This window comes from Erinaceus europaeus, chromosome 1 (genome assembly GCF_950295315.1).
Source record: "Erinaceus europaeus chromosome 1, mEriEur2.1, whole genome shotgun sequence".
Classification (NCBI taxonomy): Eukaryota; Metazoa; Chordata; class Mammalia; order Eulipotyphla; family Erinaceidae; genus Erinaceus; species Erinaceus europaeus.
In genome coordinates, this window is record NC_080162.1 from 113,342,884 (window position 1) to 113,368,132 (window position 25,249).

Sequence of the window (25,249 nt, forward strand, 5' to 3'; positions counted from 1 at the left end):
TAAGTTCAACAGAGCTGATATGTCAGTATTCCTCCACACAGTATTGAAAGGGGTATATTTGGAATTTTAACATACACACAGCAAAAAATGTTAGTATAAAATACAAAATGTTAGCTACAAGAATATTTGAGCTTTTTTTTTTCTTCTTCTTCTTCTTTTGTGTATCACTACATATACACAGAGTAAAAACTGGGTCAATATTTAGCAAAATTTAATAATTCTCTGGTAGGAAAATTACTGTTGACTTCTATTTTCTGTTTAATATGTATACTTCTTTTTTTCCCTGAAGTGAACATAGTCTACTTAATAATAAGGTGCTTTCTCCAAAAATGATAAAATATTAATATTAGTCAACTAGAATCTGAATTAAAAGTTATTCTATCGTAGTTCCTGCCAACAAATATGCCAGGAAATAATGTCTCATACTAAGACAAATTGATAATAGTCTCTTATAAAAACAGTTCCTAATACTTCATTCTCTCGAAGCACTATAAAACCCAGCAACTAGGGATTGTGCTCAATTAAGGATATAATATAATGTGATTTTATCCACAACTGGATGAATTAATTTACTTTTCCTAATAAAAAGCTTTTTTTTGCCAGTAATTCCTCCAGGTCTTCACACACCTTTGTTTTTTATATCCAAGTCACTTTCTTGTGGGAAATATGGCTTCCAGGATGGTTACTGTCACCTTTGCACAGTTTCTTATCTGCCCATGACAGATATTAGTGCATCACTTACCACCTCTGGGCAACAGGAGCTCAAAGTGCCCTAAAGTCACTGGCTCTCCTGCTTCCAGCCCCTGGCACCTTGGTGTTTCATTGTACGGTGTCCCTACGTTTGGGTCTTAAATTCCACATGCCTGTTTTTAATCCATTTATCTCCACATATGTGTGTGTATGTGTATACATATACATATATATGCCTCTGTCCTAGCAGGAAATTCTTTTTATTTTCTTTGGCTAGAGGTGGAGCTCAAGCATGCATGATATCACTCTTTTACATGAAGTCACCACTCTTTCATGATATCACCACTCTTTTCATTTCCCCACTGTTTTTCATGATGCCATTTCTCTTTTTCATGATGTCACGACTCTTTTCCATATCATCACTCTTTCATAATGTGATCACTCTTTTTCATGATCACCAATCTTTCATGACATCATCTCTTTTTTCATGATGCCACCACTCTGTCATCATGCCCCACTCGTTTCATTTAGAAAAAGACAGAGAGGCAGACACCAAAGCATGTCCCATGATCTGTTCGAGTTTTTAACTGACTGGAACTCATGACAATACAGGCAGGCACCTTACCCAGTGACACAGCTCACTAATCCAGGAATTCTTAGTTACATTTCATCGAATCTTAGACCTATATCCTCACCTATGTTACATGTCATAACATGGGTATGACTAAATGGTTCACAGAAAGTACCCCACCCAAAACCTATTAATGAAAAAAAATGTGTGTATGCATGGGGTAAGGGGCTAGGGAGAGGAGAATGAATAATTCAAAAATTTGGGAATCTGGCGGTAGCACAGCAGGTTAAGCACAGGTGGCACAAAGCACAAGGACCAGTGTAAAGATCCCTGTTGGAGTCCCTGGTTCCCCACCTGCAGGGGAGTCGCTTCACAGGCAGTGAAGCAGGTCTGCAGGTGTCTTTCTCTCCCACTCTTTGTCTTCCCCTCCTCTCTCCATTTCTCTCGGTCCTATACAACGACGATGATATCAATAACTATAACAATAAAACAACAAGGGCCACAAAATGAAATAAATAAATTTTAAAAATTCAAAAATTCTAGGACTAGAGAAATATCTCATTTGGATAGTTTGATTCTTTGCCTTGTGTGTAATTGAGGTTCAAGTGTCGCTATCACCTCTTTGAAGGAAGCTCTGATGCTGGGGTGGGTCTCTCTCTCTCTCCACAAATAAAAAAATTAAAATAAAACATTACCATTAAGATTTTAATCTCCTATTTAGAAGTAGGATTCCAGTCACCTCAGTCATAAAGAGACCTGGGGAATGTCTTCCCCAACATGCTCATGTATGGAGGAGCTGAGTGAGAGCTCAGACTTGGGTCGCCAACCTTCAGGTCTATGACCACTGAGAGCAGAACTCAGCCTACATTCCCCTGTGTGATACAACGGCCTTCCTGCTGGGCCTTAATTACTTCTCTTCCTGTTAAAACTACTCTTCTGATTAGCTTATTCTCAATTTCTCTCAGAGCAATGAAAAAATATAGAGCAATTAACAAGATAATGTGATGGAAATAGATTTCCCTAAGGTAAAGAAGCCTCATTCTTTCTTATTTCTCCACGCAAACTACCTCATGGTCACCTGAGTCTTTGGTTCACCTTATACTATAAATGGTAGAGCATCAAAAAGGGAGTGGTAGCTAAGCATGTGGAGATTTAAAAGCCTTGGGGGAGGGTTGGATGGTTGAGTACACATGTTACAGTACATACGGACCTGGGTTCGAGACCCTGGTCCTCACTTGCAGGGGGAAAGCTTTACAAGCAGTGAAGGTATCTGTCTACCTCTCTCTTACTTCCTCTCAATTTCTGGCTGTGTCAGATAAATAAATAAACAAACAATTTTTAAAGCTTTCTATTTAAAAAAAGAGATTTTTAAAAGCCTTGATGATTCACACATTTCACTGTTCTGGCCAGATATGTGAAACAGGCTGTACTGTTAATACCACACTGCTACTCATATCAAATCTCAGATGGAAGATGGAAGGTAGCTAGGCTTCTGGGAACAGCTTTCTTGCTTCTGACTCTCTCTCATGGCACATGGCAACTGCTGTTCAACAAAAGCAAAATATTCTTGAACATTCAGGCAGCCCGACTTTCTTGGCACAAAAGCATCTCTATTTTGGGAAGGTCCAGAGGTTTAACTGCTTGCATATAACTGATAATTGAATATGAAAACGGATTTCCCTGAACAATAATGAAAAGAAATGGATGGAAAAGCTAAGCATACTCTTTCCCAAAAATGCAGTATGTGTCATTTATTTACTTATTTATTTATTTATTTTTAATGTTATTGATTTCATACCTAGTAGCTAACATCTGAAATAAAGAAAACACTTTAGGAGGGGGCGGGAACAGATTATTTCATTTGGCAAACTAGCAGTGTCTGAGCAGAGGTGAGAAATGAAGCTGTGAACTGTAGCAAAGTATCTGATATAAGAAGTAGCCCTGATGAAAGATCATACTTCTGGATGGCCCTCACAGGGAGACTCCGCGATAAAGTGCTCACTGACCAGCGATTTAATTCAATCTGCACAACAAGGGTGCAGTGCACAAAGACCTTCTATACCTGGCAATTAAGAGTCTTTAAACCGGAACACAAAAAGATGCAGAGATTTTAGAACTGCCAGTATGAGGACACATAAATCCACGGTGAACATCATTTAAGAATTATGGGGGGGGGGGGCTAATCAGGCAGCTGTGGTACACCGGTTTAAGCACACATAGTACTTGAATTCAAAGACTCACTCAAGGATCCCTGTTAGAGTCCCTGGCTCCACCTGCAGGGAGGACACTTCATAAGAGGAAAAGGAGGTCTTCAGGTCTCTCTCTCTCTCTCTCTCTCTCTCTCAATCTATCTATCTCCCCCTCCCCCTCTCAATTTCTCTCTGTCCTATAAAAAATCATGCAAATGCCTTGGAAGAGTACAAAGGAGCTGAGTGTTACACTGGGTGCGCATGTAATTCATCTTAGATCTGTATTTGGATTCAAGGGAGAAAATGTAAATGCTCTAAGTTACCTTTTTTTTTAATGTTCTAAGTCTCTCTAAAGCTTTGTTCAGACAAAACTATTCTAATGTTTCCTCTTTTAAAAAAATCCTTTTTATTATCAGTAAATATTTAAATTGCTGGATCCTAGTATTACAAAGTTCTTACAATTAGTAATACAGGGGTTTTTGTTTGTTTTAATGAAGTGTCAGGGCCAGGAAGTGGTTCACCTTATTGCACACATTACAGTTCACAAAGACCCAGGTTCCAGTCCCTGGTCTCCACCTTCAGGGGGAAAGCTTTGCAAGTGATGAAGCAGGGCTTCAGGTGTCTGTCTGTCTCTCTATCACCCTCTTCACTCTCAATTTCTGGATGTGTCTATATTCTTCTTATTATGATGATGATGATGATGTAAATATTTAAAATTTTAAATGAACTGTTTGAAACCATAAACAATTTTGCAAGTTCCTCCTTTCCCCCAGTCTAAACAAAGGAACCATTACTATTCCCAGCCAACTCAGTTTGCTAAAAATCCATAAAACTAATAAAAGCATAGCGCCCACTTGCCATTCCAGAAGGTGAGTGCAGACTTGTTGCTGAGATCCAGTCAGAAGGAGAACTCTGCTTCCCCAGCAGAATGTGTTCTACTGCATCTTTTTTTTTTTCGTTAGGGTTAACATTTTTGTGTTATCCAGTCATTTAGAAGTAATAGAGCTGTTTAGATTTTTATAAGACTCAGCTATTTGCAGTGCATTGTATGAAAATGCATTTCATTATTCACCATAAATTACTTAGACCTTCTGGTGATGAAGGATGAGCAGCCCTGTGCAGCAGAGAAGGCTATCTGGGAGCTTACAAAGCCAGACGACAAAGGGGAAGACGCAGATATGAAACTGATTTTGTAAAAACCCTTCTACACTTCCACTGCTTTTCCTTAAAAAAAAAACAAAACCCTTCTGATCAAATACATAAAGATTCACACAAATTACTATAAATATTTGCCTGTTGGGAAAAAAATAAGAAGCAGATAAGCTGAAAATATTCGAAGCAAATAACATGAACATATGTTAGTTGACTTATGATAAATGTTAACCTGGGGGAAATTATCTCATTAGTAGAACACCTATAGAAGGAGACATGCCACTGGCTAATCATTTGATCAGCAAAACAATTACAGAGAAGGAGCCATGCTATTGGCTCTTAGTGCTGATTTTCCACTGGCAATTACTTAGTATTTTAGCCACTTTACCTGCCAACAATGAGCTGCCAACTAAGTGAACCTGTGTGAGTAGTGAATCCTGTTCTTTTGTATGTATTTATTTATTCCCTTTTATTGTCCTTGTTGTTTTATTGTTGTAATTATTATTGATGTCATCGTTGTTGGCTAGGACAGTGAGAAATGGAGAGAGGAGGGGAAGAAAGAGAGGGGGAGAGAAAGATAAACACCTGCAGACCTGCTTCTCCGCCTGTGAAGCGACTCCCCTGCAGGTGGAGAGACAGGGGCTCGAACCGGGATCCTTACACCGGTCCTTGCGCTTTGCGCCAAGTGCACTTAACCCGCTGTACTACCGCCTGACTCCCGTGAATCCTATTCTTATCCGATGCTTCTTTTTTAATTTTATTTTTATTATCTTGATTTACTTGATAGAAACAGCAAGAAATCAAGAGGTAAGGGAGAAAGAGACCGAGAGACACCTGCAGACCTGCTTCACCACTTGCAATTGCTTTCCCCCTGCAGGTGGGGACCCTGGTCTCGAAGCTGCATCCTTGCACACTGTAGCTTGTGTTCTCAACCAGGTGTGCCACCACCAGGCCCCTGTGATGACTCACAATGGACAAGTTGTTGATACCACTAATTTTAGCTGTCCATATGTAAATGTATGGCTGTGGTTCTCATGCCTATGGCAGGTGCTCTCTGAGGAGCAACTGGGAGCCAGATGAGTCCCTGGACAGCATCCTCTCTCTTCTCCCATTCCTCACAAGGTGATACAAACACTCAGAGCATAAACACTGCCCCTGTCTTCTGAGTGCTGTACAATGTCAGCACTCAATCCAAAAGGTGCTGAATGGCATCTTCAACAACAAAACTAGACGAGTGGTAGGTCAATTCCTAAAGTAGATTTGCCTCTGTGAAGTCGGAAGGCACTCCCAGGTTAATTAAGTTGAAGCATTCAAAATCAAGGCTTTCTTCTAGTCTTTCTACTTGTGTTTCTCCTTGGGAATTTTTAGATATCCTAAATACTATTTTGGGTTACATCTTGGGCTATGTTGATGTGACTATGGAAAAGCAAAATATCTGAAAGCATCCCAAATGCTGTGGCTGCTCAACAAGCTACAGAGAAGATTTAGGCAATGGTAAACTACATTCGGCACTGAATCAAAGACCGTGTCAATCAAGGATTTGGGACAAATTAGCCCTAGAGAATCTTGAGAACATGCTCCTTATTCCTCTCTCCAAGTCATTCTTCCTTGCACCAGCCATAGTGCTAAAGAAAAAGATGAGACTGCCTCATTAATTGCAAAAGAGACCTTGACAACCAGGCTAGACCTCTCCCTGGTTCCCACACAGAAGGCACATGGAATCATTTATCTTTCTTGATGACCCCTTACTTTCTTGCCCTTACTTCTCTACTGTATATTTTTGCCTCAGTAAATTCTCCCTGGAAATCACCTGCATGTGTTCTGCTGTTCAGCACTTTCAGAAATGGCCTATGATACTCTTCAGCTGCTGTAATTAGACACTTCACTTAATGATTATCAGGAACATAGGTCTTCTTGACAAAGCTAGAAAGGCAGGTAACATGTTATATTTTTTGTTTTTTAAATCAGGTATCTGAATGTTTACAGAATTATAATAAAGTTACTCTCAGTATACAACTATGGATTCCCATGTGTAAGGTGTGTTTAAAGTGCAGCTTATACAGAAAAAGAAACAGTATATGGGCTTCATAACAGAAGCAAAAGTTTTATGTAATATAAATGCATGCTTTCTACTCTTAAAGATTTTAACTGAAAAGACTGTGAGGGTCTGCACAAAGTCTCACTAAGTAGGAATGCTGACAACAAAGGAAGCTGCTATGGCCAGGAAGATATTTCATTGTTTTTAATTTTATGTGAGAGAACAGAGAGAAATTGAGGGAGAAAGAGAAAGAGAGAAGGGGGGGAAGAGAGACAACAGCAGTAACAGTTCACTGCTTATGAAGCTTCCCCCCTGCAGGTGGGGGTCAGGGGCTTGAACCCAGGTACTTGTGGTACCTGGTAGCATGTGCATTTAATCAGGTATGCCACTGCCCATCCTCTTAGAACATACAGAAGGCATAGAGAACAAATTCAGGCTACCAGACTGGTGGTATGAAATGGTGCAGTCCAAAGGAATATTTTGATAGATTGGTTTTTGCAGTGAATAAGTTCACATAAAAAGTACATACATCCTAAGCACATTGCTCAATGAATTTTGACCAACCTAAAATAGTCATATAATTAGCACCCAGATCAAAACACAGATATTATTAATATCACCTTTTCTCCTGTCCTAGGTATTTTCTATTCACTACCTTCCACTTCCCTCCTTAAATATCATGACATTCTTAGTAGCATCTAACTTTACACATATAAGTTGAATCACATTTTTCTCATTTTTTCTTAACAGCTTTGAACTTGAGAGTTGTCCTAAAAGACTTCCAGCACAGTGAATTACAAAATTAAAAGGCTATCTGGCCTACATGATATTTATCTCTCTCAACTCCAACCACCACACTTTTTTATGAAAATAAATACCTTTGTGGTTCTGAGAGTTATACTATCCGATAAGTCTTTGACTATGTCATTACTCCAGTACTACTGTCTACATTTGACCTATAGTCTCCTTTCTAAAACCCAGTTCTACAAATCAGTTTCTTTACATTTTTCTTTCCACTTTATCCTTAAGAAAGACTAGGGAGATGGTTAATATACAAAATCAATTGCTTTACCCCCACTATATTAATCTCTTGTGACACCACTAAGGACTACCCAACTTCTGCAGATTGGAAGGGACATCAAGTAACTCATTACACTTCTATCTTCTTTATCCTTATAAATCCAAGACTAATAATCAAAAGTCTGGAGTTTTAGACAGGCTGCTTTCAGTAAAGCATTATTTCCCAAGAGCAAATCAAATACATCTGTATTTCTATACTCTGAGTTTCACAGCAAGAACCTGTCTCACTCAACATTTTAGTGAGCTGAGTTCCACCAATGAAAATACACACTTAGAAAGAAAAGGGGGGAAAAGGTACACATAATCAAGATCAATTATTAAACTGATTAATGAAGTTTATATGTTACTTTTTCCAAAGTCTATTATTTTCAGGGCCAAGTGGTGGTGCACCTGGTTTAGTGCACCTGTTACATTATGCAAGGACCAGGGAGTCAGGCGGAAGCACAGCGGGTTAAGTGCACGTGGCGCAAAGCACAAGGACTGACGTAAGGATCTCGGTTCGAGCCCCCGGCTCCCCACCTGCAGGGGAGTTGCTTCACAGGCGGTGAGGCAGGTCTGCAGATGTCTTTCTCTTCACCTCTCTGTCTTCCCTGCCTCTCTCCATTTCTCTTTGTCCTATCCAACAGTGATAATATCAACAACAACAACAACAACAACTACAACAATAAAACAAAAGCAACAAGAAGGAATAAATAAATAAATATTAAAAAAAACAATATGCAAGGACCCAGGTTAGAGCCCCTAGTCTCCACCTACAGGGGAAAAGCTTTACAAGTGGTAAAGTAGGCCTGCAGGTGCCTCTCTGTCTCTCTCCCTATCTCCCCCTTCCCTCTCAATCTCTGACAGTTCCTATCCAATAAATAAATATAGTAAAAAGTGTAACAGTTTCTAAAATTAACTCATTCAAGACCATTAAGTAAGTTATGAAAGAGAGAAAAGTTCACTAAATAACATTTCTATGCCACAATCCAGAAATCACTATCATTACCAACTTGGTGTATGTCCCTTGAATTGAGCTACTACCTAATAAGTCTATGTATATTATATGTAGCATAATATATCACATATATTATAGATACAGACTAACCAATGTATATAGTTCAATGCAATTGGCATCTTAGATAATTTTCTTCCTCAAGTGTTAAATAGTAAGAGGGGGAAGAGGGGGAAGAGGGAAAAGAGGGGGAAGAGTGGGCAACAACAACAATAATAATAACCACGACAATGATAAAACAAGGGCAACACAAAAGGAAAATAAATAAATAAATAAAATATAAAAAAATAAAAAGAATTTGAAGTCATGTGAAAACAATCCAAGTGCAGGCATTTCCAATGGTATTTTTTTTAATGCTGGGAATTCATGCATATGTGATTCCACAGATCCCAGGGAGATTTGTATTTTCCTAGGCTTTTTTTTTTTTATAATTAGGAAGTTAATGGTTTACAGTAGGTACAACTGTGGACATATCAGTAAAATTCCTTTTTAAAAACCATTTTATTTATTATGGACTAGAGATAAAGTGATATTGAGAGGGGAGGGAAGACAGAGAGGGAGAGAGGGAGAGAGACACCTGCAGCCCTGCTTCACTACTCATGAAGCTTTCCCCCTGCAGGTGGGGACCAAGGGCTTGAACCTAGGACCTTGCACACTGTCATGGATAAAATTCTTCTGGAGTCCTCTTCCTTGGTGCAATATACCAAACCCAATTTTAGACAGGGAGAAAAAGAGGTAGGGAGAGAGAAAGATACACCATAAAATCACTCCACTGTCCATGGCCCACTCCAACAGCAATTTTCAATGACTTACCTTCATAGAGGATATACAAGGTAATTAATTTAGTTATAATAGGAACCGCAATTAATGTGCTGGTTTGCATACTATAAGAACTTTACCTAATTACAGTAACAAGAACAACCAACAATATAAAGAGGTTTGGGAGTTAATTCAATTAAACTCACCTCTCATCAAGAGGAAACAGAAACCCTACCAACTTCAGCTGTGGCTGTTAGTATGGGGTAGGAGCCTCTCAGTTGTATCACAGAAATAGAAATTTTTCATACTAAAGAGTTAGCACATAAAATTCAAGGAGTCCAAGGGATGTGACTAAGTGCCTGACTGGAAGGTGTGAGGCTTTGGGCTCAACTCTGTGCCAGATAAAGACAAATAAAACAATGGAGCTGTGGTCTCCATTTCTCTTTTGGCCTCTTTTTCTCAGTTTTGGAAAAATAAAATCAATGAATTCAGTCAAGTCAAGACGGTATTTAGCATCCACATCTAGGCACTCCATTTTCATTACTTTTTTATGCCTGGAGTTTCTGTATTTTGCATTCCTGGCAATAAAAACATTGAACAATAAAACTGAGGAAGCAATCTCACGTCCCCTTTTTCATGAGTACATCTGTCATTCTTATTCTAGAGAAACCATTCACTTCCTTATGGGATGTTGAAAATGCAGGTTTCCTGGCACAACATCTCTTTATTCTTTTTCATGGCTATTAGATGGTCTTATAACCTGGTCACTGGAGTTGACACCTTTGTGTTTTTGCTGTTATTAATTTGCAAGAGCTAACATTTCAATCATCTTTCATTGTCAACCATCAGAATATGTTCTCTGGGGTCTTTTGCTGTACAGAATAACAAAAGAGTAAACAATAATTGAGTCCAGCTTAGAGTGTCACTGGCAAATTAGCAGGGTCTCACTCATTTCCTCTTAGGACTACTGAGTAGTCAATGTTGGTGCTGTCCTTGTACTGTGGACTACAGATAAATTAGGCCTGCAAGAACACTGCATATGGTGGGTGCAACACCCAGCACTGACTTGGTAAAATGTGTATTTTCATATCTACAGGTCGACTGTACTATCACTCAAGATGTTTCCTGACACATTCCCCTGCTCAGTCTTAGCCCTGGAGGGGACAGGTGGTAGCGCATCTGGTTAAGCACCTTACAGTGTGCAAGGACCTAGGTTCAAGCCCCTGGTCCCCAACTGCATGGGGAAAGCAGGGCTGCAGGTATCTCTCTTTCTCTCCCTCTCTACTTCCCCCCTCTTAATTTCTTTCTACCTTTATCCAATAATAAATAAATAAATATTAAAAAAGAAAAAGAAAAGAAATAGTCTGAGATGGCCAGAGAAGAAAAAAAAAAAAAAAAACTTGGCTGAACGTTAGAAAGCAGAGAAAGAAATCCTATCCCTATTTTCCATTTTTCTTCTACAGAATCACCTGCTCACAGTCACATCAGAAATAAGAAACTGAGGAACAGGGGGTTAGAGGGACACATACTTTGTCTTTAGGTAAAACAGCTGAGTTTCTCCTTGGAGTGAACACTAACACTGTTTCTTTGGTTCAAAAGCCATCCCACCGCAAGGGAGAACAGAGCCATGTCAGATGCACCATTCATGGAGTTTATAAGAGCAAATTCCATTGCCTTGGGATCAAGACTCACAAGAAGTAGTATCTGTATGCACAGATGCTATGTGAATGTGTCAGACATGGAATTGGGAAAAATTACCTATAAAGTGACTGTGTGATCTTCCTGACCTTTCAAACCCTGCCAGGGATGCATAGTCTAAACACATTTTATAGTCCCTCTAAACCTGGTTTAAGTACCTGTATGCATGACTGAGATAATCACACTTAGTCTGCAGAGTTAGATAAGTATCTCTGACTCCTTTTTCAACCAATAAATATTACAGAGCATGAAAAGGGCTATCCCACAGTTTCACCCCTCAAGTGGTTGTTACTACTACTCAAATTCTCAACCTTCATCCAAGACTGAGATTTTGTAAAAATGTCTTCCCCATTTTTAAAAGTAAAATTCAAGCACATAAATTAGCAGACTCACATGCCTACATCATGACAACTTTGCTTTGCATGGTAAACTTCTAACTCCCTGATAGTTCTCTGCTAGATCCCATCAAGAACCAAATATAATCATCAGGGTACATCCCAAGTAGGAAACTCATATGAACATGAAGTCTCAGCAAACACTGAGCACCAAAAACCTAAACATATAAACTACATAACAAAAGAGTAAACAATAATTGAGTCCAGCTTAGAGTGTCACTGGCAAATTACCAGGGTTTCTGATTACCTGGCTGTCTGTATAGGCATTGGCATGTCTTAGTTACATCTATACAGGTTTTCTTTTTCCTTTTCTTTTGCCTCTAGGGTTATCGCAGGGGCTCAGTGCCTGCACTATAAATCCACTGCTCCTAAAGACCATTCTCTCCCATTTTGTTGCCCTTATTATTGTTGCTGTTATTACTGTCATTTTTGTTGTCGCTACATTGTTGTTTTTGTTCTTGGATAAGACAGACAGAAATAGATAAGGAGAAGACAGAGAGGGGAAGAGAAAGACACCTGCAGACCTGCTTCACAAGTTGTGAAGCAACCCCTCTGCAATTGGGGAGTTGGGGGCTCAAAATAGGATCCTCACACCCGTCCTTGTGCCTCGTGCCATGTGTGCTTAATCGGCCGTGCTACCACCTGGCCCCCCGATACAGGTGTTCTAATGTTTTGGCAAGCAATTCTACATCCATAATAAATACTATTACTTCAAGATAAAGCCGTCAAAGACAAAATCTTATTTTTTAATGGAAGTTGCTATATTTGTATTATTAAACATAATTCTGAATTCAATTTACAGACCTGTTCCTGGCTAGTCTTATTTTATGCTCTACAAAGACAACTGTGATTTTTGTACACTCACCGATTTGTCCTGAAAAATAAATACTTATTTAAAAAAAAAAAAGGAATACTTCTGAAATGTAATTCAGGATGGCATTCCGACACACGCAAACTGAAATTAAGATATTTTCAAAATGTCATTATTAAAGTTAACCAAAGAGCTAAGTACACATGGAAAAAAGTCCTTTCAATGAGGTAAATATTCAACCAAGTCTCTGAATCCTAAATCACCGTAATTCCAAAATGAAGAGAGGAGGGGGAGTCAGAATGCAATACAGACACAGCCAATTTTTACTAAAGTTCTCTCAAAACTCCAAAGACTCAATGACAATAAGAAGGTGTGGGAAATGGAACAAGAGGAACCAGAGGGCCTTCTTTCTTGCACCACGAATCTTCAGATGTCTGCAGACTTCAGATTTCTAGACAGTACCCACAATTACACTCATTTTCCTTAAAAGGTCAGTTCTCTCTGAACAGATAGTTGTGGAAAACAAGCTTTTCAAAATATCTACCATGCCAATGATGAGAAATGGTTTGTGACTGAACTTCCAAAGGGCTGTGGAGGAGATTCCCTGTACTCCTGTACATTCTGCACATCCAACTGTATGTCAATGCACTGGACGGATGCAGAGGGGCTCCAAGGGCATGCAAGAACAACGATTTATCACTGTGATGAAAGATTCCTCCAGAAACCTAGGTAGCAAACTAGGGCCAGTATATCAACTGAACTCAGTGGTCAGATGTGTTCTTGGATGAAAATACCTATTTTGAGGTCCCGGTGGTGGTGCACCGGATAAAGAGCAAATAGTATGAAGTGCAAGGATCCAAACAAGGATCCTAGTTCGAACCCAGGGCTCCTCACCTGCAGGAGGGTCACTTCACAAGTAGTGAAGCAGGTCTACAGGTGTCTATCTTTCTCTTTCCCTATCTCCCCCTCCTCTCTCAATTTTTCTGTGTCCTATCCAAAAGAAAAGAAAATACCTAGTTTATCCACTCCCCATTTCTTTTTTTTTATTAGTTTCCTTTTTGTTGCCCTTGTTGTTTTTTTTTATTATTGTGGTAGTTAATCTTGTTGTATTGATGTCATCGTTGTTGGACAGGACAAAAAGAAATGGAGAGAAGAGGGGAAGACAGAGGGGGGAGAGAAAGACAGACACCTGCAGACCTGCTTCACCACCTGTGAAGTTATTCCCTGGCAGGTGGGGAGCTGGGAACTCGAACTGGGATCCTTAGTCTGTCCATGCACTTAGCACCACCTGCGCTTCACCCACTGCACTACTCCCCATTTCTACAGACATCCAAAGTGCAGCCTGTTTTGCAGTTTTTCTATTCTCCTACAAACAGTCTACAAAACTGGTTAGTGTCATCATTCTCATTACCCCTGACAAGAAAGTTAAAGATCTGAGAAATTAAATTGGTTCTCTGAGCCTGCAGAATTACCACAGGATTCTAAGTCAATATCATGCTAGTTTTGATGTCTCTCCTATTAAAAAAAAAAGACTGAAGATAAAAAACAGATTCAAAGGAGAAAAATGATTTTCAGTTCCATTCACAAGCAATTCAAATTCCTTTTAGAGACTTGGATTTATGGCTCTCTCCTTGCTCTTATACATTTCAGGGCCAACTTTCATGTTCCATTTTCGACATCCCAGATAAAATATTGAGATATGTGTGGCATTGCATATGAGCACTTAAAAGGAAAGAATTTCTACAAAGGAAGCAAGTTGAAAATCAGCCTTCCTACCATGGTGTGTAAGAGAGAAGAAGCTTGGAAAAACATTCCAAAAAAGAAGAGACATCTTGCTCCTGTCTACACTAGGAAAGCACTTGCGAATTACAAGCTCTGCACCTACACTCTTAGGGACTAATTTACCAACATGGATGCAGAAAAGGTAATTTATTTAGCAACAGAAGTTGATACAAGCCAGTTTGAAGAAAAATTTTCTCTTGTTTCTTTGTTGTACCTTCTGGCAAGCATGTGGATCAGCAGGGTTTGTTCAAAAGAAAGCAAATCATAAAAGATCATTTAAGAAAGAGTAATAAACCAGACCTGAAAATGTGACTCTTCAATTAGCAAGGGCACTGTGGATCTCTTCATCATACACATTGATAAAGAAGGCTAAAAGCAAAGGTCAAACTAAAGAAACAGCTCTCAAATGGAACTTGCCAGACCTCTGGTTATCCCTTCCCATACCTTATGAAGTATAACATAAGCACATGAGGGGTGAAATGCATGTAATCCTTGATTAAAACAGAAAATGTCTCACCATTTCTGTCTTTAAGTCAAAAGTGATCAAGCTCCACTAAGAATACAGCATGTGCTTTTAAAAAGAAAAGAAAAAAGGAATTTTTTCACTCTAGGTACCACACCCGATTAGATTACTTCAGTACCTGCTAAACTGGAGCTCCTTTGAAGATCTTGGTTTGTGTAGTTAGAAAATGTACAGGAGAACCTATATTTATATAAATTGGGCCAGCGCAGTGGCACACCTAGTTGAGTGTACATTACAATGCACAGGACACAGGTTCAAGCCCCTGGTCAACACCTGAAGGGGGAAAGCTTTGAGAGTGGTGAAGCAGGGCTGCAGATGTCTCTCTGTCTCTCTCCCTCACTATCTCCCCCTTCCCTCTCAATTTCTGGCTGTCTTTATTCAATAAATAAATAACTATAATAAAAAGTAAAAATAAATAAATTGTACTTAAGACTACTTATGAAATAAATCAATGGAGATATTGCTAAATAATCAAAGATATTCAGAAAAGAAGCTAGGGAAATAGTCCATTTTTACCAGTGGTGCTCTTTAAAAAATTACAATGATTCTGATGAGATAAAGTTTCATTTAAGTATACTTTATGGTATTACACATCATCTTTAAATTTAAATGATATATATCACATTTGTTTTCTCACTAAACATGTTATTAAAATGTGTAATCTTATTCACTAGAATGAAGGGTATACTTTGAAAATAAGATCCAAAGAATAATCATAAAAAATGACTCTGTCTTTTGTATTGAAATATAGCCACTGACTACAATCAGTGTGGTCTCAATGAGTGTATGTCAAGCAGTGCTTTCAGCTGAGAAAAATAATAATCCACATTTGCATCATCTAAACACACGTTTCAAGTCTGGAAAAAATAATGATACACTGTGGAAAAAGCCTGTTTCTAAATGGGTGCAAATTACCTTTCCTCTACCATGTATACTGAGATTCTGGCTTAAAGGTTTTTTAAGCTAGCCTATGCTTTCAGATTTCAGCAACATTCTTCAAAGGTGCTTTTGGTAAATAATCTTCTAGTATCAATGTGTTTTGAAGTATTTGTTTTTTAAAGCATGTGATGGTAGTTATATCATTAGGCAACTCACTAGAACTCAAAAGATCCTAACAAAACACGCGAAAGTTTTGGTTCCAGATCATGGTTCAAAGTTGAAGGATAACAAGGTTCAAGACCTCCTGAAGTCTGTGCCTTTCAAGTTTAATGTATGTCTCTGGTCCTACAGATAATCAGAAATTGTCTTATAAATTGGGCCTTCCAAGCAACAAAAACAGATTTTGCTTTCAAAAAAAATTCCTATTACCCATTAGCAAATGTATTCATACTATAAGTGAACCAGCCTTTTCTACTCCCAAGAGGCCTGCTTGCTGTCTTTACAGACAGGGTCCTTGTGAGCTAAAAGGAGCACAAAGACATTCATTCTAAGAGCCTTAAGATGTTCAATTCGAGACCAAAGACCTTGGCTATTTAAGAATTTGGAGTCTCAAAAAGCCAGAGCATTAGCTTGAGCTCTTATCAGGTGCTACAACACAATTCATGACTTATGTTTAATAAAAATAAAAGGGGGCAAATCTACTGAAGACTGGAGCTAGAAGGTGGGGAAAAAGGAAATTTCTCTCCTGGGAACTTCAGGCATCTAATCAACACAAGTGACAAATATAAATGCCAGCAATGTAGGCTATTCTTCAACCCTCAGCAGTAGTACTGATACTCCCTAAAATAGAATCCTTATTTTCTTCAGTTCATCATTCTGTAACACTGGATCCAAAAAATAATTCAAATCTAATTTTTTTCTTCAAGTTACCACACAACCTCTCTAGCTATTCAAATGCCTGTTTTATGGAAACTGCATCATATGTCTTTCATTCAAATTTCCCTGGCTGATAGATACAAACCAGGTCAATTTCTGTTAGATTTGCACACTTGCATTTTAGACTTGAATGCAACTCCTTGTTGAAGCCTGTGAAAAAGAGAAAGGGTTGGGCCTCAGACATATACATACTGGGTATATGTCTATGTGAACACTGACACCATGTTCAGATTCTCCCTCCCCCTTTTCCTTGGGGCTGAGAGCCCTGTCAATAATCATTACTTATTAAACAGGCCGCCATTCCCTTCTACAGAATGTAGGAAGGGAGCAGGGAAGGGGAGAAATAATTACCCTGGGTTTTGCTTTAAAGACCTCCGGAATGGAACACTAGGAAATCAATTGAGAAAGAACATGAAATACAACACCCCCCCCCCAATCCCATGCAGGTCAGCGCACACACACACACACACACAAGGTTGGGAAGTACACCCACACACATCAATTGCATGGAAAGATTTTTTTTTTTAATCTAAGGTCTTTAGTACAGATACATATATATTTTCAATCCACTGGCTATTTTCACATCTACACCTGCACACCCCTGATGCCTCCACAGAGCTGGAGCTCGATTTGTTGAGATAAGCTTCAAAGCACCACCTGAGAAAATGTGCTCTTAAAAAAAATAACCACTTGGGCCAAAGGAGAGAGAAGCAGCAAGTTACAGGGCTGACTGCCATTCTGATTTAAGTCAGATTCCCTCCTTCTCTTCTTCTCTCTCTCAATTTATCTTCTAGCTCCCAAAACAGAGAATGGGTATAGGCATTTCTCTCTTAGGCCTTATGTCCAAATACATTAAATCTTAAATAAAAATAAAAACGTTAAATAAAAACATTTCAAGGGTTAGATAACACCAGTGCATAGGTCCACAGGTCAAGGCAATGGAAAATGACCAGAAGACTGAAAGCAACATACGCATCCACTGAAGAGTTAAAAACCAGTGATCTTCCTTTCTCTCCAGATGTTATGGTTCAAAACATAAATGCAATATGAAGACAGCATAACCAGTCAGTTTGAGAACAACCTTACATAGAATTTGAACTGTTGGAGTGGGGTTATTGTCCTAAATAACCTTCACAGATTGGAAAAAAAAATCTGTTTCCTTTTCCTGATCAGTAGTCAAATGAGGAAGCTTCCTAAAATTTCCTGAGCATAAAGTGTGTGGTGGGGTGGGAAGTCATATAAAGCATTTATACCAAGAAAGCACACACCACCTAGACAAATAAACAGAAAATCATCAAGCTTAGGGTTACGGCCAGTGCTGGCAACAACTGAGCAGAGGCTGAAGATGCTAAATTGGAGAGAGAGAGAATTGTTTCCAAAGGGTGGAACTGTGAAGGAAGAACTCTGTCCCATTCTGCCTATATTTTGCAGGCACAGAGGGAGGGAAGAAGAGGTTCACACCCCACCTTTAAGGAAGGAACAAAAGCAAATGTCTGACACAGCAGAGAAAACTCCTCCTTCCTCAGGACCCCAGAGACAGCAGCTCTGCAGGGCTCCCTTCACATAGACCTCTGGTCAACTCACTCTCAGAGGCCACAGAATCCATCTCTACACCTTGCAAGGAGGACCACCACCATGGTGCTCAGTTTAACCCTAGGCCAGGGATCACCTCTATGGCCCAGCCCCCCCCCCCCAGGTGCTTCTCATTAACCCCTTGTGTCCCCTCGCAGGGTCAGAGCAGTCTATGACTTCATTCCACCAGTATCTCCATCAAACAGATTACTTCCCAGCTTCCAAATCTGACTGCCCTACTAGGATTCAACTTCCCCTAAAGGTTAAGTAACTTAGCATGTGCCTTCCCAGGGGCCGGTGTGTGAGCAAGAGTCTCAGTCTGAGCCTTAGAGAAGGCCCTCCCTTGCAACCCAGGCTCAGCTCTCCACTGGAGACTAAGCCCATAGCTGGCCCGCAGGTCTGCAGTGAGGAGTGGCTGAACTCCTGTTAACCCTTTGAAGGGACTTTGGAGATCATCCCAGGCTGGGACCCACCAAAGTAGGGCGCTTGGCAACCTCCCTCTTTCTGCCACCCTCACCCAACTCGCAGACCCTCTAAGAGGCGAACACCTAGTTCTAGCCCTCCATGCAGGTGGGGTGGGGTGGGGGTGGAGAGACGTCCTAGGGAAGGGATCAAAGCAGCAGGGCAATAAAAAGGAAATCCAGGTATCCATCAGAATCCAGACAGTGTTTACTTACGGAATTTGGGGCTGGTGCTGGTTTCTGGGGTGGTGGTGGTGATGGAGGCAGATGAGAAAGAGGAGGAGGCAGAGGAGGCAGTGTCCTGCGAGGGAGCTAGGGTCCAGGAAGGAGTGGAGTCGTGAAGGTAGGAGGAGGTGGCATATGCCGCAGTGGGCCAGGAGGGCACAACCTCCGTGCTGGGGCTTCCTCCCGGGGCCTGGGGTCGAGGGCCCGGCGTGGTGCTCCCGAAGGCGGGGGTGGTGGTGGACAGTACCGTCGGGGGGGCCGCAGTGCTCCGAGCCGTGGTGGCGCGCGGGCTGGCCCGGATGGGCACCCGGTGGCCGGGAAGTCGAGTGGGCGCCCGCGTGATGGTGGTCAGGCGGGTGCTAATCCGGTTGGGCGTCCTGGAGGAGGAAGAGGCGCCTCCGCCAGCCGAAGGGGTGGCAGGAGACGTGGTGGAAGGGGTCGCGGTGGTGGTCTCCATGGCCTTGGGGATGGAGCTGGGTTTGGAGAGGAAGAAGGGGTCCTGGCCCATACCCTTGGAGTCCACGAGGTCGGTGGGCACGTATTCTTGGACGGAGCCCACCACGATCCATTTGAGGAGCATGAGGCTGAGCCCCAGGCCGATGAAGCCGATGAGCAGGGGCACCGCGCAAAGCCACGTCTGCTGCCGGTTCCACACGATGCAGTCGCTGCAGCGCAGCTCCCGGGGGGGCTCAGCCGCCCCGCCGCCGCCGCCGCCGTCCGGGCCACCGCCCGCAGCCGCCGCGGTGCCCTCCTCGGCCGGAGCGGCTCCAGGTGGCGGGGCAGCGGCCGCCCCTTCACTCATCCTAGGAGCCGGTGCTCACCTTCGCCCCGGGCCGCGCCAGACGCATGGGGGTGCGGGCTCCAGCGGCCGCTGCAAGCCGGCTCCCTGCCCCCACGCCCCTCCCCCCGAGAGGCGGGCGGAGAGAAGAGAAGAGAGAAGCGGGGGAGGGGTTCGGGGAGGAGGGAGGGGCGCAGGAGAGAGAGGGGGCTCCGGTCAGGGGGCGGCGGGGCGCGTCTGCAGCCCTGCGAGCGGCCTCCTGCGCGCCGCGGCTTCGCGTCCGCTGCTGCACCTGCTGGCACTGCTGCCCGCCGCCTGCGAGCGCCCCAGCCTCGCCTGCATCCTGGGGGTGCCGCTCCCGGGCGCCCGCCCGCCCGCCCGCGCTCACAGGCCGGGCCCGGCCGCTCGGGGCAGCGGGGCGCCTGGGCGCCGCATTCCGACACAGGGCGCCGCCTTCTCCTCCTCCTCCTTGGCGGCCACTGCTAAAGTCCCAGGCTGGCGATGAGCTGCACCTGCTCCGGCACGCCCGCCCGCAGCCAACCCTCGGCCGGCGCGCCCCGCCGGAGACCAATCCGATCGGCCGGGACCGGGAGCCCGAGCCTGAGACAGAGACCAATCCGGGCGCAGCGCACAGCGCGCCGCGGAGACCGGGATCCGGAGCGGGAGCCGGACCCCGAGACCAATCCAGGGGCAGCGCAGGGCGGGCGACGGGGACCTGGAGCTGGACGGGGACGCGGAGCTGGACGGGGACCCGGAGCCTGATACCAATCGGGGCGCAGCGCAGAGCCAGCAGCAGGGACCTGGAGCCGGAGCCTGGAGACCAATCCGAACGCAGAGCAGCGCAGCGCAGGGCGCGCCGCGGAGACCCAGACTCCGAGCTGGAGCGGGAGCCAGAGCCTGCAGACCAATCGGGGCGCAGCGCAGCGCAGCGCGAGCTGCGCGGACCTGGAGCCTGAGCCCGGACGCGGGGCACCCGCGGGGGGCCCTGTCCCCGGGCGGAGCTGAGGGATTGCCTCCTGGCGATCCCAGGAGACCCCGGGAGTAAGGAGACTGCAAGGGGGTCCCCCGCAACCGGCGGGCGCGGCGAGTGAGGAGCCGCTGCCAACCGACTGGGGTTTGGGCAGAACAGCGCCTCCCACCGACGCCTAGTGTTTTTTTTTTTTTTTTTTCTTAAACCGCACTGACCAAGGCTTAATGGTGGTGGTCCGGGAGACAGAACCTAGGACTTTAGAGCCTCCGGCAGGAGAGTTTTTTTGCATAATCATAATGCTATCTATCTCCCACCAAATGGTGATTTCCTGTGCGCAGAGGATGCATAGATGATCCAAGCAAGTCCAAAGCAGGAGAGTTTCTCTGCATAACTAATTATGCTACCGACCCCCCACCCCGTGCCCAAATGGTGGGTTCTTAGTGCGCACAATATACACAAATGATCCAAGAAACCCCTGATTATAAATGTGTAACAAACGAAAGCAGCTTCCGGGCCAATGGTGAGCCTGGCTTCTCTGCGGATCCTGTGGGAGTCAGAGGTGGACGCTGCTGGGGGAAGTGGGGTGGGTGGGTGCTTAGAGCCACCTTTTCTTCTGAGTTTCTTGCAAAGATGTAGACGACCCTGTGGTGGTTATCTACAAGTTGGTTCATGAACTCATTTACCTTTTGTTCAGTCTTGTTCAAATGTAGATGAAGCACTAGGTACACACAACAGGAAGCAATGGGTTGTGAGAGAAAATTTAAAACGACTTGGGTTGTATCTGAGATTCTGCTTCCAATGTCATCCCTCTAGTAGAGAAGCACCTGTGTACGTGTATCTCAGGCACAGCTATGAGATCTTCCTGAGGAACTGTGTGGAATACACTGAAGATCTGCGGTGGCTTCAGAGGGTGGTGCAAAACCTAACTTGTCAACTATCCCCGACTTCCAAGTCTAAAGCAGAAAATGGAAAGGCGTGTTTATTTAGAAGCTGCGATAAAGAGCTTGGGCATATTAACCTCCTAGTACACCTTCCCAGCTTTGTGATTGGCACTGATGGTAGAAACAGCGTCGGATTCTATAATGTTGAAGTTTTCAGAGTATCCGTTTTATTCACAGGCTGAACACCGTCGGTAAACTAAAAAAAGCTGCAGAAAACAGAGTATGGTCGAATCAAGAACCCCCCTGGGATTTGGTGCCTACCAGCATATTTTGCACAGACCACAGTTAATAACTTTTTATGGCAGTAGTATGCCTGTCACTTATTTCAGCTACAACACTGAGACTTTCCCCATAGGAAAGCTTTTGAGTTTTTTGTTTGATAGAGCATGTTCTAAGCCAGTACTGCTGAATTATGGTCCCCAAAATTGCAAGTGAAAAAAAAAACTCACAATATTGCACACACCCTTGAATCTATATTCCCCAGGCTTTCAGATACAAGACATTGCCCTCTTAAATAAAAACTGACCCAATCTGTATCTCCCATGGATGTGGGGTAGTGACTGTTCTGTCTCCCCTGTCTAACAAATTAAAGTTAGCTTTCACACAATACTGTGGAATATAGCAGGAGCTGCTGTCAGCTGTAGGAAATAGGAAATTATATCGTCAAAACACTCAGAATCCATTGACACCTCAGTATTCCTGTGGTCTCCCTCTTCTCCCTTGCTGAAGTAAATCCAGTGTGCAGAGGGTTCTGTAATGCTTCAGCCAGGCAAATGGTCCCCTGAAATTGCATCTGTATGGCATCCATCCCCTGTTGCCTCAGTACTCTCCAGTGCCTTTATCTTCTACCTCTCCAAACCCTCTCCACTTCTAATTTCCACTTGGCTTTAACTAACTCGTGGTTCCCTGTTGAGCTCATTTGCTCCCACTGCATCTGACTACCCATTAGCTGTTCTCACGGTGAACATCATCTCTCCAGAGGAGGGGGAAGCCCATTACTTTGATAGTCTGTCTAGGGGAGCAGGTTGTACTAGCCCATCCACTAAAGTTGGCAGGTGACGCCATCATTAACTTGAAGTTTATTAAGAAGATCTCTAGTAGCTGGTGGTAAACACGGGAAGTGGAATAAGGGGACAGGGTCTACAAAAGACTCCTGGTGGGTATTCTTGCTGTCATTAGCAACCACTGGCAATTCCCAGGGAGCAGGACTGCCAGTTTGCAGAACAGTAGAGAAAATAGTTTCAGGGAATGGGTAGTGGCATACCTGGTTGAGTGCAAGTGTTACAGTACTCAAGGACCCAGATTTAATCCCCCAGTCCACACCTGCAGGGGGAAAGCTTTGCAAGTGTTGAAGCAGGGCTGCAACTGTCTCCTGTCTCTCTCAACCTATTTCCCCCTCCCATCTTGATTTCTGGTTGTTTCTACCAAATAAATAAAGATAATAATAATAAATTAAAAAAAGAAAAATAGTTTCACAATAGAACTCTGAAGATAAGGATTCTAGTTAGAAGTCTACCCCATTATAAGCAATAAAGTCACTCTGGGCCTCTGTGTTCTTATCTGGGATGTAAAGCTATAATACCTACATTCTACGTAATTATATGAAATTATATAGCTAAATAGACTATTCTCCTATGGCACCTTTTAAGCATCACTATCAAATGCCTTTCTGTAGAGAGGGGTGTGGAGTGTTCTAACTAACAGGCATGAAATTGCTAAATAACAATCTCTCCCAAGTTCCATATCTACCAGAATATAACCACCTTCTGTATGTCTCCTCTGGTATCCACTGACACTAAACTCAGAGTTTCTAAATATTGCTTCCAGGTTGCCCACAAACCAGCATTTCTATGAAGTCTGAGATTCCCTCGTCAATGATACTAGTACAGTTCCAGGCTGACAGTCTCAATGCCATCTCTGACTCCTTTTCATTTCATAACTTCAATCAGTTGTTTTCACTTGCTACATTTGTAATGCACCTGTCCTGGGTTCCTTTTCCTTATGAATTATCTGCCAAAAGCTCATCTTTTGATACAAAACAGCCATAAATAAGGCACTCCCCAAGACATCCCAACTTAACAGTCATCTAAATTCAGCTGGAACTTTAGACAAGGGACTATGATCTAGAAAAAAAAAAAAATCCAACCTACAGAGAGTATACACAATTAGAACTTTATTTTTCTTTCCACTGAGTCAAAAAGCATGCCTTTCTTCTAAGATAATTATATAATATTTTCAAGGGAGCCGTCAGGCATGGAGAGTGCAATAGAAAACAAAACATAGGGAGTCGGGCGGTAGCATAGCCGGTTAAGGGCACCTGGTGCAAAGCAAGGACTGGCGTGAGGATCCCAGTTCGAGCCCCCGGCTCCTCACCTGCAGGGGAGTCCCTTCACAGGCGGTGAAGCAGGTCTGCAGGTGTCTATCTTTCTCTCCCCCTCTCTGTCTTCCCCTCCCCTCTCCATTTCTCTCTGTCCTATCCAACAGTGATGACATCAACAGCAATAATAAGTACAACAATAAAAACATCAATGGCAACAAAAAGGAAATACATAAATATTTAAACAAAACAAAACAAAAAGTTCATGGAATTTATACTTTACAATTTGAGTTGAATTGAGAAAGAACAGGAGAGACTGCTGATAAACAAATTATAGATTTTTTATTAGAGAAGGAAAGTTGCTATTTTGGATCACAAATAGCATGTCTTGTTAAGTGTGTCAAATAGACCCTATTATTTCTTGTCTGGCTAGAAACCAGGTCAAGGCAAATAGACACATCCTAAGTTTTATTATTATTATTACCTTTATTTTGAATCGTACAAAAGGACAAGGATATTAGCATCTAGCATGTTAAATGGAAAGTCAAGACAAGGTATACTGATGTGAAATGAGTCCAAGCAGGGAAACAGGGGTGGACTTAAACAAGACTGCCACATGTGATTGTCTGGTCCAGATAACCACTGCTAACTTCTTCCCATGCTTAGTCAGGTCCTGACTGGATCAAATATTAGCCAAACCAACATGATATAGCTAGGAAGAAGTTTTGACAGTGTAATGACATTATAAGGTAGATAGGCTAAGAGTCTAGATCAACCTTCCAACACCCATGTCCAGCTGAGAAGCAGTTACAGAAGCTAGACCTCCCACCTTCTGCACCCCATAATGCCCCTGGGTCCATACTCTCAGAGGGATAAAGAATAGAAAGCTTCCAATGGAGGGTACGTAAAAGTAAAAAAATCCAAACGAAACAGAAGTAAACAAACTGTAAGACTTAGAACTGTGGTGTTGTCTTTATTTAGTTTTATATTCCCTCCAGTGAGAATATAGAACTTTGGTGGTAGGTCAGGTATGAAACTATTCATTGTAATCTTGCAATCTAGTAACAAACCATTAATAACAAATAATTTTAAAAGGTCAGTAAGTTATTTCTGAATTCACAGTAGAACTCACTGAGAATCAGTTCTGTCTAATGTTCAGAAAAGCCCTAATAGTTGTCAGTGACAGGCTCATTGCTGTCTGCCTTTGATATCAAGTCCATAACTAAGATTATTAAACTATCTCCCTGCCAGGAACTTCCAATAGAGCCTTCCCTCCCAAAGAAAGACACACCTCAACAGTGTTGTTATTACACAGAATGCCTCTGCAAACTCCTCCAGATATTTTCCATCCTAAAAGATTATTGAGAACTTAATACTCAAAGGAATACTGAAGTCCACTTCTTAGCTGTGGGTTGCTTGGAAAAATACAGTAGCTACTCCAGAAACTAAATGTCCTACAGGGTCTTGTGTAGGTAATATCATACCTCA

The 25,249-nt window shown here is 42.5% G+C and overlaps 1 protein-coding gene across 5 annotated transcripts in view; it reads right to left on the reverse strand.

Moving 5' to 3' along the window:
• Positions 1-19,740, reverse strand: part of NRG3 (neuregulin 3) — a 1,315,406-nt gene extending 1,295,666 nt beyond the window's left edge. For 4 of the 5 annotated variants that reach the window (XM_060193701.1, XM_060193691.1, XM_007524606.3 and 1 more), the window contains exon 1: positions 18,747-19,557. In XM_060193701.1, the coding sequence (XP_060049684.1) occupies positions 18,747-19,557 (811 nt within the window). Of the gene's footprint in view, positions 1-18,746 lie in introns of all 5 variants that reach the window. The other variant, XM_060193719.1, reaches the window with a different exon arrangement.
• Between the last annotated feature and the right edge of the window lie 5,509 nt (positions 19,741-25,249).